This window comes from Meleagris gallopavo, chromosome 5 (assembly GCF_000146605.3).
Source record: "Meleagris gallopavo isolate NT-WF06-2002-E0010 breed Aviagen turkey brand Nicholas breeding stock chromosome 5, Turkey_5.1, whole genome shotgun sequence".
NCBI classification, from domain to species: Eukaryota; Metazoa; Chordata; class Aves; order Galliformes; family Phasianidae; genus Meleagris; species Meleagris gallopavo.
The window spans coordinates 44,062,778-44,074,622 of NC_015015.2; the positions used below are offsets into that span (position 1 = coordinate 44,062,778).

The 11,845-nt window shown below is 48.2% G+C and overlaps 1 protein-coding gene across 2 annotated transcripts; it reads left to right on the top strand.

The window, feature by feature from the left end:
* Window positions 1–265: 265 nt before the first annotated feature.
* On the top strand, window positions 266–10,385 carry CHGA (chromogranin A). 2 transcript variants are annotated; one of them, XM_003206670.4, is made up of 8 exons: window positions 269–468; window positions 934–980; window positions 4,556–4,649; window positions 4,956–5,024; window positions 6,651–6,746; window positions 7,273–7,782; window positions 8,228–8,682; window positions 9,859–10,385. In XM_003206670.4, the coding sequence occupies exons 1-8, from the start codon at window positions 426–428 to the stop codon at window positions 9,940–9,942; spliced, it is 1,398 nt and encodes a 465-aa protein (XP_003206718.1). In that variant the 5' UTR covers window positions 269–425; the 3' UTR covers window positions 9,943–10,385. The 2 variants fall into 2 exon arrangements, with proteins under 2 accessions (XP_019471387.1, XP_003206718.1); XM_019615842.2 differs by lacking the exon at window positions 4,956–5,024 and having other exon boundaries at window positions 266–468.
* The last annotated feature ends 1,460 nt before the right edge of the window (window positions 10,386–11,845 follow it).

The following is an 11,845-nucleotide window of genomic DNA, read 5'->3' on the forward strand; positions in this document are numbered from 1 at the left end:
CTTATCACTTTCGTAAAGTGAATAATCATCCTGCTCCTGCTGTGTATAAAGAAGATAGAGCAACTCGAGCTTGATATCTTGCTACGGGAATATTTTTCCCAGATAGCCGGAGGAATCAGGGTGGCTGTGTCGGGTCCTGGAGTGTGGCTGCTCCTTCAGTACTCGGCAGGTGGTGGAGGTTAATGGGCAGGCTGCGTGAGAGGGGAGGAGGGAAAGAGGAGGAGGTGGCTTCCTCCTGACGCCATTTCCGAGGGGCTGACATATATAAATGAGCCGGTTGCTGCAGTGCCCCGTCTAGGATCTTCAGCCAGGACACTGGCGCAGACAAACACAGTGCTGGTCTGCCTCCAGCACCTCGCCGAAGACCCCAAACCAGGGCCAGACTAAAGCTCTGCCTATCTCCTTCCCCGCACCCCGTCAGCACCATGAGCCCGAGACTTCTCGCCGTCCTGCTGCTGGCCGTGCCAGGTAAGTGGGGCTGAGCGAGCTCCGCGACCCCTCCCCTGCTCCGGGGCTCCGCAGCACTGCAGGCAGAGCCGCCCCCACCCCGCTGTATCTCCGCCGCGCGTCCCGCGTACCTCGGACAGAGACAGCCGAGGCCGCTTCAGCACCGCGGACAGCGGCTGCCGCAAGGTCACTGCCCGAGGGCCGCGCCGTGCCCTGCCGGTCCCCAGTGCCAGAGCCACCAGGCTCCCTTCCCTTCCCTTCCCTTCCCTTCCCTTCCCTTCCCTTCCCTTCCCTTCCCTTCCCTTCCCTTCCCTTCCCTTCCCCTCAACGGGGGGAGGCACAGTGTGCACACCCAGGGGCCATTTCAACCAGAGCCAGATTCCCACCTCCTGCGCTCCCATTTTTAGCAGGATAGGATTTCTATGCTTGTCTCCCAGAGGCAGGGAATAACAAGCTCTTTCTTTTTGCCCTCTCCTCATTTTGCAGCTATCTCCCTTCCTGTGACAAATGAAATGAATAAAGGGGACACTAAGGTAAGAATAAACCTGTAGTGGAAGAGGGAAGCAAAGCTGAAGGATGCGATAATTAACCTCCACTTACCTAGCTTACTCTTGGCTGCTCCTACTGAAACACCCTGTAGGAAGTGACAGCTGGGGGGATTTGCATGAGAATTCCCCACATCGGGATCCATCCTCCCCAACTGCCTCCCTGCCAGGATTTACCCTTTGCAATTCTACTTTTGGGTACTTGAGCACAATGAGGTTGGGCATGGAGGTTGGGTATGACCCTTTCTGGTCCTCCTACTTTCAGCTTTTCAAAGCTTCAAACAGGAGGTGACTCAGGGGAGAGTAGGGGGGAGATATGATTCAGGCCTGGGACTGTGTGTGTTTGGGGGCGTGTATACATCTGTCTGCCTTTGTATGCATGTGGTGTGTTACTTCTCTATGTGCCTGAAAAATAGGCAACTGGATACTCTCAGAGTGCTAATCTGTCCTCAGCTACTGTTCATTCTGTCAGGATGGATACAAACTGTATATGAATTGACTGACCTTTTCAGCCCTCCTTTGTGGGCTTTTGTACCTACATCCATGAATCCCTCTGATGTACTTCACACACATGTGCACTCTCCAACTGGCTTTTGGCAGCTGAATGCTTGGATAGCTATGTTTGCCTGTGTTGATCTGCAGCAGAATCCTCCCATCTCCTTCCTGATGTTACAATACCTGTATTTTTTTCAGATGAGATGATCTCTTTACTGTCCAAATTAAGACTTCTACAGGAGTCAATGTACGGAAAGCAAACACCAGCCCTTTCCCCTCTGCTTTCTGAACCTCTTTGTTTCCTGAAATCTTATAGCCCACAGGGTTTTTCCCCAGGCAGCATTAGGAGAGAGCACACTTGTGTTACTCTCAGACACACATTCTAGAGTATGGTCTCTGGTCACTGTTATTTACAGAATGAGTGTCATGAGAAACTCCTCCTCATCTCCTGTCAGATGCACCTGGGCCTGAGGAGCTGTTGCTCAGCTAAGACCTTTAGCCTGCTTAGCCCTTCCTAGGGCTGAGCCATTGGGTGCCTGCTTCAGGCTGTACACTGAGAAATGAGGCTCAGGCAAATGCTTGCCCCTTAAAGTGAGCTGGGCCAGAGCAGGATGCTCATTGGACATTCCATGGGAAAATCTATTAATTCCACAATTTTCCTTGAGAAATCCATTCCATGATATGCTTTATCTGTAAAATATGGCAAGTCCCAGTAAGCTACATTTACTTTTTACAAAAACTAATGCAACTCCATGGAAATCTTCTCCCAAGGAAGAATTATCTTCCAAGCCTGTCCTCAACTTGGGTACTGCACTGAAATGGATTTGAGCTGAGATAAAACTCAGAGAGCTTTCCTTGCACCAAGGGAGTTGCACATGACCACAGCAGTTAATGTATGCCTGACGTATGCCTACCCTTACATTCAAAAGGCAGTATTTCTCACCTGCAAGCATGTATTTCAGAAAGGGCCTGAGCATAGTTGAGTTCAAATGTGGTGAAATCTTTCCTAGTAAGGCTGTGTTCCTATGAAAATTTCTGTGCAGGGACAATGTGACAAAGTCTTAAGGATTAGTTACATGCTCGCAGTTAGAGGACAACGATGGGAAAATTTCAGTCTGAATTTCTTAAAATTCTTTTAAATTTTAAGAGAGCTTACAAGCAAGAGGGAGGACTGGTCGACAAGGCAAATTGCTTTAAACTGAAAGAGGGGAAGTGTAGGTTAGATGTTAGGTGGAAATTTTTTTACTCAGAGGGTGATGAGGTTCTGGCACAGGCTGCCCAGAGAAGTTATGGTGCTACATCCCTGGAAGCATTTAAGGGCAGGTTGCATGGGGCCCTGGGCAGCCTTATTTGGTAGGGGGCAGCCAGCCCATGGCAGGAAGTGGGAGCTGGATGATCTTTAAGATCCCTGCCAGCCTAAACCATCCTATGATTTTGGAAAGGCTCTCCTTCATTTCCTGTAGGTTGTTCCATCATGACCTTTTGAAACCTTACTCTGCAAGATTTGATCTTACAGAAAGTTCTGGAAATTGTTGGACTGCATTCCTCATTTCATTAAGCTACATTATTTCTCCAAAGAGCTGCCAGATTTCTGTGGTGGTTGTTACTTTTCTTTGTGCTCTGGCAATGTCCTGAAGTCATTTAGAAATCTTCAGGAAGCTTGTTCAGGGTGTTTCATTAGACAGGTTCTCATTTGTAATGATGAGAAACTGCCTACTTCAGGAACTGCATCAAATACTTCTACTGGGGAAAAAAAAAAAAAAAAGGACTCCAAACTTTGGAAAATGTGGAAAGGAAGTATCAGAATCTGTTGGGTTTTTTTTCTTCTCTTTAATGGTTGATCGAATTGTCACTAGGTCATTTAAAATCAATATTAATGGGCTGTTTGTGGTATTGAAGAATGATACTGGAGAAATATCCCTTCTTTCTTTTCGTTACGTCTTTCCTGCAACATTTTAAATTCAGCAATAAATCCCCTCAAAATGTGCAGATAGATAAAGAGTTCAAGATTTCCTGTCTGTATCCTGTGAAAGCAGAATTCTCTCCTTACAGAGAGAATTACCTTACAGAGTGAAAATTTGCCCGTTCGGGCTGGTCAATAAATATATCCAATTGCTTGAATGAGTGACATTGTAGCTGACCGGGAATTGCTGGCTGGTGTCTAATTTCTACTGCAGCTACAGCGCTCTGCTCTCCTGAGAATGGCACCTTGTGAGGGAGGTGAAGGCCCTTAGGGCTGCCTGCCCTCGATCAGCTAACCCAGCCATGCAGCACTAAGTGGCTGCTTGTGTGAAGAGCTAGGGCTGAGTGGGGATGATGAAAATGATGCCTTCTCATTATACATGGAAGAAAAGGGTTCTGCACAGGGCAGGCCCAGTGTCTGTCCAGTCTGGAAAGCTGCCTCAGGCAGTAGCAAATGTATGGGAACTTCCTTGCCTTTAGATGACCTGACTCCATGTTCAGCTCTTCCAGTTTATAATGAGTTTATTTCATCCAGGAAGTCAAGAACTTCTGCAGAGTGGGTTGCCCTTCTCTAGACCGTTAGAGCAGTATTTCTCAACTGCATTTGAGAGTACGATTTGACTTTCTTCACCCTCTATGCTTGGCTGCAGTCTAAGCAGAATGTCCTCCTCAGGGTTTGAATAAGAGCTACAGACACTTGTTGCTCTCTGGGGCCTCCCACTGAGTCCTTTTGTGAGGTACAAGTTGAGGGACACTGACTTTAAAAATGGTGAATTTGAGTTCAGTGTGCATCTATTGAGTATCTCTTTAATCATTCCTTATGTGCAGCCTATGGGGTAGGCTGAAGTCATCAGATCCTCAGCTGTGTCAAAGCAGCTCTTTCCGCTGCCATGTGTCACTTGCTCACTGCTCAGTTTAGGGCGGTACCTTCTGTTCTTCTGTTAGGTAAAATGGGAACTGAACGTTCCGTTCTGGATCCATCAGAAAGGCAAAAGGATCTGTGCCATCATCTGCTGCATTTCAGCCTAGATAACAGATTGATTTAAGAAAAATAAATAAATAAATAAAAGAAGCAGTGCTTTTGTTCGTATTTTGTCTCTTTCTAGGTGATGAAGTGCATCGTGGAGGTCATCTCTGATACTTTATCAAAGCCAAACCCACTGCCAATCAGTGAGGAATGCCTAGAGACGCTCAGAGGAGGTACAGATATTCATTTAATTCTGGGTATCAGCAGGAGGGGATCAGGCAGAGAGTGAAGCAGGGTCTTGCTCTCCATGGCCCAGTCTGACACATGCTCTGGCAATTGGCAAATGGTCCCCAACAATTTCACCTTCCCTGTGGTCACCCCACTGAGCCTCCTTCCTGCCAAGAGATGCAGCAAATCAGACCAGGGGACAGGCAGGAATAAATGAGGAGGGAGATGGAATTTGGGGTACTTTTGTATTTCCTAAGGGTGGTGGAAAGTTGTCTTTGACCACATTCTGTACCAAGCCTCTCCTATTCCAGATGAACGAATCATTTCTATCCTTCGCCACCAAAATTTACTGAAGGAACTTCAGGAAATTGCAGCTCAAGGTATAGTTTTACTACAGTTGTTTGGGAAGGTGGATTTCATCAGTTGTAGCTCCTTGCACAGTTCTTGTAGTTTTATTTTACATTAATTTAGTATCATAAAAATGTGTCATAAGGAACATAGTTCCAGGATTTCCAGTGAACACTGCAAGTGTAGGGATACTATTCTTACAATAACTCTACTATGTATCTGATGACTTAAATAACTTGCAGCATAACTTAGTGTCCACATACAGTTTTCCTAGAGAGTGTATGTATTTTGGGGTGGGAGAAAACTATTCACAGGTCCCCAGCATAGGACTGCAGGTTGCAGGCAAGGCACAATTCAAAGCTGGTGAGGATCCCAGCCAGGTGGTCCAGCTGAGGCTGCAGCTACCTGCCTGCCTTCTCCTTCTGCATGGCTTACTCAGCTGGCAGTCCTGCCTTGCCAGGGCATCCTTGTGTCCTGATGGCACAGCGGCCTGAGATGGCTGGGAGACACTGCCACCAGATTGCCTAGAGAGTAGGAAAGCCACAGAGGCAGCAGGGAGAAATGAGAGGGAAAATGCATGTCAAGGTTAGGAGAGAGCACTGTGCAGCTCCCAAAGCAATGATTTGGTCCTTGCCTAAATCCTATTGTGTGGGGACAGCAGGCAGTGGCCCAGTTGGGCTCCAGAGGTGCTCTGATGATCCAGAAGAAAGAAACCTGAGCCTCTTCCTTGCTCTGGGTTGCTGCCCAGGCAGACCAGATTGTGCAGGTTGTGTTCTATTGCCATACACACTATGCAAAACAATGGAGCTCCTGCTCGCACTGTTCTTTCCTTGACTTAAACCCATCACACCATTTTGTAACGACGTAACATGAGCTCTCACCGAGATCAGTGACTGACAGTGGGAGCCCAAGGGAAAAACAAAGGTTCCTTCCTTGCTCTCCTCTGTGCTGGCTTCAGCTGTTCCTAATCAGTCTGAAAAGCCCATACCCTACAGCCCTGCCCCTTGTAAGGCTGGAGATAACTGAGCCAGCACTGCTGTCTTTGGCCTTAGAGTTAAGTTGTAGAAACAGGCTATGAGCTGGGTTAGGCATGGCTTGCTGAGTATGCAGATACCATTGGGATGGACCAGTGTGGGGAGCACTGCTTGCCAGGACAACTGTGCAGTGGTCTCAAGCTCTTCCTTGAGCTCAAAACTCTCTTCAGATGTCTTCGTGAAGCCAGCACTGATGGAGAAGGGTCCCATCACCAGGTGGGAGGGCACAGGGACTCCCAGTGCTCACCTCAGGTACGTGGGCAGCATTTGGAAGAAGGCAATTATTATCCTCCAATACTCCAATACTTAAGTATTTTGTTGGCCTCAATGTGTTGCAGCTCAGCATCTCCTATTCCCTAGTTCTCCATCAATATTGCTGTTTTCCTAGCAACGTTGCCTCTCTGTTTTCACAGAGACCTTTTTATTCCTGCAGATAATGTTTTTGATGATGGCTTTGTTACCACAGTTGGTTCATGCATCTCCCATTTTACAGCTCCCCTTTGGCAGATTTGTCCATTGCGGAAAATACACATAGAATTATAAAGAGCACAGCTATTTTGCTGTCTGTACTTGCTGAAAGTACAGAAGGTGCTGCTTTTTGCTACTTTTTGTTACCCAACACAGGTGCCAATGAGAGAACTCAGCAGCAAAAGAAAAGTGGCTTTGAAGATGAACTTTCTGAAGTCCTTGAAAGTCAGAATGATGAGAACAAGCAAAGAGGTCAGTGTCAGCCTCCTGCCGGGGAATCCAGGCAGGCTGTAAACAAGGATGTTCTTTCTGATAGCCTTGGTGTGTCCATCTGCTCCTCATCCTCTCCTTGGGTGTCACATGCACCAGCAACCCTATGTTTGCTTTTGTCTGATGTACCAGATAAAACAACATGGCACTTCTGAGCTGTAGTAACCAGTGATGTTCAGGTTACCAACATGACAGTGATTCCCTCCACCTTGCTGCCGTACTTAGTGTTTAAGATGAGTCATGACTCTGTCCTGAAAGAGGTGCAAGAGCAAAGTGCGTCTGTCTTACAGCCTTCTTTGAAATACATTAGGTTATGGTCCCTGCAGTGAAATTTGAACAGGCCACATTTAGCCCATTTGGAGGCATGCAGTGCTGCTGGAAGAAGGGTTAGTCCACTGCTATCGTGTTGGGAGGAGGAGATGCCCGTGAGGGGTGTGATGGTTTTTCACCCAGACTCCCCTGTTTGTGAGCTCTCAAGAGAGGTGTTGTTTCTCACTCTTCTCTGCAGATGTGGCACAACAGCACCCTGAGGAGGAGCAGCCCACAGCATCCCTGGCTGAGCTGGCAGCACAGAAAACCCAGCAAAAGGAAGATGTGAGAGAAGAAGGAAAAAATAGCCTGGAGGTAGGGGAACCTAAGCTGCAGGATGCCAGCCCTGGTGAGAAGGATGACCAGGACGAAGCAGAGAGCAACGAGATCAAGGATGCAGAAGATGTGCAGGGAGAAGCAGCTTTGGACAACCATGTTGACAAAGATCTGGGTGAGGATGAGCAACAGCAGCGAGGGGAAGGAGAGGAGCAGCGCAGAGGCCCCAGGAACAGCCTGGAGCTTGAGGAGGAGGGAGAGCAGCCATCCAGGCAGGGCCAGGGGCAGAGCAAGGAGGAGGCAGCAGAGGAGCGCGTGGAGCAGGAGGATGATGGAGAAGATGCTCCTGGAGAGGAGGACCCTACTGAAGCAGAGAGATTACTTGATTTGGCTGAGGAGGAGGGGGAGGCTGAGGAGATGCAGGAAGATGATGGTATGTATCTCAGATGACTGTGCTGATACCTATCCAGGGTGAGATGAGAGTGCTGAGACAAGCTGATAAGAGGCTTTAGACCTTAAAAGTTCAGGCAGGTGCTTACCAGGTTTACAGAAATATCCCCAGTGACAGTCACCCAGAACCCCTAAGCACCTGACCCATGGGCATATGCATGGCAGTAGCACAGACACTGCAGCTGCCTTGCTGTGTGCTGCTCACTTGTCACGTGGGGACAATTCCTTACCTTTCCTTGAACATCCTCTGTGATTTTGACTGTTATCTCCAGTCCGCATTACTGAGACAGTGACTTGAGAGTGGATATCCCAGAATCCTGGGAAAATGGGGACTAAGTCACCTTACATCACCTCTCAAGTCTTGGTTCAAAGGTGGAGCCCAACCAGGTTAAAGCTCATGCTCAGTGGTGTGTGTTATGCTCTTTCAGGTAATGACGATGCTCTGGGATTTGGCAAAGATGAGCAGAGCTCTGAAGAGGAGGAAGAGCAGCCACGTGTACTGAGACGAGGAAGGCATCGCCTGGAGGATGAGGGAATGCAGGCAGAGGAGGATACCTTTCAGTCCAGGGATGCCAAAAGTGAGGAAATGGAGGATGAGTCCTCCAGGGAGTGGGAAAACTCCAAGAGGTGGAACAAAATGGATGAGCTGGCCAAGCAGCTGACATCAAAGAAGCGCATGGAGGAAAATGATAGTGGAGAAGACCCAGACAGGTCCATGAAAATGGCATTCAGGTCTCACAAGTATGACTTCAGTAGTCCAGAGGAAGATGTGAGAAGGTCATGGAAGCATCACTCAAAGGAGGATAGCAGTGAAGGATTTCCGCTTGCTCCCATGCCTGAAGAAAAGAAGGATGAGGAAGGCAGTGCTAACAGGAGAACAGAGGTTGGTGTACATAGGCTTAAGAATAGGCCCTCTCTGGTTATTACTTGGGAATCCAAACTGTCCTAATGGAATATAAGGATGATGCCTAACTGTTATGCAGCCCATATTGGTTCTCTGTGATATTACAGGGATCTTTGGTGATTCTTCCAGTTTTTCAGACCTGGGTATTATTGAGGTTTCCACTGGTCTATGCCTTTGTTTCTTTTCTAGATTTAGTAATCAGTGCAAAAATATTCCTTGCCCTAGAGAGCTTTAAAAATGTGACAAGAGCATTGTACTGGCCTGTGCTGGACACAGTGACTAGTCTTGATGTGGGTTTTGTGTCTCTAAGTCCCTTCAAGTCACAGGATAGTCAATTCTGTCCCAAGCTCAGGTATGGGATGAGCAGTTTCATACCTCCTGGGGAGGCAAACCAGGGACAACTGTAGTGGGAGGGCAGGTGTTAGAGTGGAAATGTCTGCAAGGGATATGAGACTGTCTGAATATGCCTCATTCCCTCATGCCTCATTTGATGTTATGCAACAGCTCAGCATGTCCCCTGGCAGCCAGGAGCAACTGTTTCTGTTTCTTTGGTGTTGAAGCCCAGTTCCAGTTTATATGAGCCACAGAGGTCTGAACACAGAGGCTGGGAATGGGTACTGCAGTGCTCTGGAACAAGCCATGCTCAGGTCCCCAGGAATGTAGCCAGTTTGCTGCATTTCTCTTGCCTCCAAGACACCTTTTTTTGCCTTAGTAACGCAGAGGAGTGTTGCCCAAAAGTTGCCCACCAGCATCCAGGAGGGTGTCAGGTTGGTTGAAAGCGAAGTTAAATGTGTTGGCTCTGAGCAAGGAGAGAGCACCTGCCCCTTCTGCCTCCTGCCATCATCTGCTTTTGGGGAAGGTCTCTTCCCTGCAGAAGGCTGCTCCCTCCTAGCCCAAAGCCCTTACAGCAGCTCTGGGAGCACTTCATCCTTCTTGGTCAAAAGCAGTGTGATTTGTATGGAGGAGGTCTACCCTGCTGCTCCTGGGAAATAGGGACTGAATGGCCCAAATGCCTCCACATGTGCTGGCAGGGACTGAGGCAACACTGCCATATCTCCCCACTGCAGCAGGCACTGAAATATGCAGGTGGCATGGCTCCAGCCGCACTTCCCACCCCTGTCGCTCCTTGTTGCCCCATTTCTGCTCTCGTTGCAGGACCAGGAGCTGGAGAGCCTTGCCGCCATCGAGGCCGAGCTGGAGCGCGTGGCCCACAAGCTGCACGAGCTGAGGCGGGGCTGAGGGCTGGCCGCAGCCTCTCTCCACCGTGGTCTCCATTCCCGGTCTCATGCCGAGTACGATGAGCAGAAGCACCGCGCCTTGGACGCCGGCCCCACGGGCGCCAGGCCTGCCTCCCTCGCAGTAGTGTTGTGCCCATCACCGCTTCTTGTCCCCACGCTCCTTTCTCCCCTACGGATGTCCACCCGCCCCATCGGGCTACCGTAGCCAAGAAGTGTGACCTACACCTGTATTTTCTCTCTTTTTCTTTATTTTTATTTCCTCCTTCCCTTTCTGTTTTTTAAAAGACAGGAGAGCTTTCTAGGAAGCTCTCCTCCCACCGGTAGTTTCACTGGGTAAAACTGCAATAACTTGTTACCTTTTGATTAAAAGCTGAGAACTCTGACTGTAATATATTCTATATAAAAAATTTATCTAAGGAAAAATAAAACCACGGTGGGCTCTTTGCTTTCTTTGCAAGCTTTCATATTAGTGGGCTGCATCCCCTCACCACCATGATGGCCCTCCCAGCCTCACCACAACGCTTGGATGGCTCCATGCAGCTGAGGTGGCAGCTAAGGAGTCTTAGTGTTGGGTGAACATTTGAAAAGGTCAAGTTATTCAGGCACCGTGAGTGGGTTTTAATAAGAAATTCATAAATGGGACAGTCATGGGGAGAACTGGGACATGCAGAGGGGAGGCAACATCCTGCCCCTTCCATCCCCTCAGGCACTACTGCAGGAGCAGCCATGTCCTTGAACTTAAGCAGGGTACCAGCTGGAGGGCTGGACAATCGCTGGGCTGGGCTGGGTGGTTGGCTTCTGAATGTCTGCCCAGGCAAATGTTTGGGACCCATAGACTTTCTTCAAAGGGAAAGACAGAGCTCAGGGCTGGGCAAGGCACCAGCAGCAGCAGCTCTGTCCTTGGAGGTGACACAAAGCACTGCTCTGCAGGCAGTGTTTACATGAACACAGGCTGAACCTGCCTGTTGCTTAGCAAAATTTAATACTGCTGGGTGAGACATCTACCTCTCCTGCACTAGACAAAATACAATCCTGGTTAAAAACCCTACTAGGTTTTGAGTAACCAACAATTCCCCATCAGGATCAGTCCAGAAGGCAGCACTAGGAATAAATCCTTAAGCACAGCAACAGCCTGAATCCCAGTGACATCTAGATGTGCTATGCAGTCATTACATAAATAGTCTATTCCCACTAGTCTTACAAATCAAAGCCAAACCAACCAAAACTTGATAGGAAAAGGGGAATGGCTTTAAGCCATATAGGTTTTATATATAACCTATATAGGCAATATAGGTTAGACATTAGAAAGAAATTCTTTACTTGGAGGGCAGTGAGGTGCTGACATAGGCTGCCCAGTGAGCTGTGGGTGTCCCATCCCTGGAGGTGCTCAAGGCCAGATTGGATGGGCCCCTGAGCAGCCTGAGCTGGTGGGGGGCAGCCAGCCCATGGCAAGGGGTGGGAACTGGGTGATCTTTAAGGTCCTCTTCAACCTAAGCCATTCTACGATTCCACACCAGCCACGTTCACTAGTAGAGCTGGTTTAACAAAGTCCAAAGTAACAATGACACTGAAGAAGCTTCTCACACTCAGCTGCTCCCCTCGCTGCCCTACCCACTCATAAAGAGAAGGCAAAGTAAAATTTGTTATAAGGCATTTATTTTCATTATTGTAAAGGGACATTTCTGTCTTCAAAACAAGTATAGAGAGAATGTCACAATATCTACTGCATATTGCTTTACTGTTGAAACCAAAACATTGTCCATCACAGGTGCTTGGCAAAAGAAAAAAAACAACATATTACCATTGAAATCATTGCTGTTATATGAAAGCACCATCTCCATTGTCAGATCTGATCAGTCATGCAACTGAAGTAAGATGCCAAATAGCAAACATTTCTATTTTTT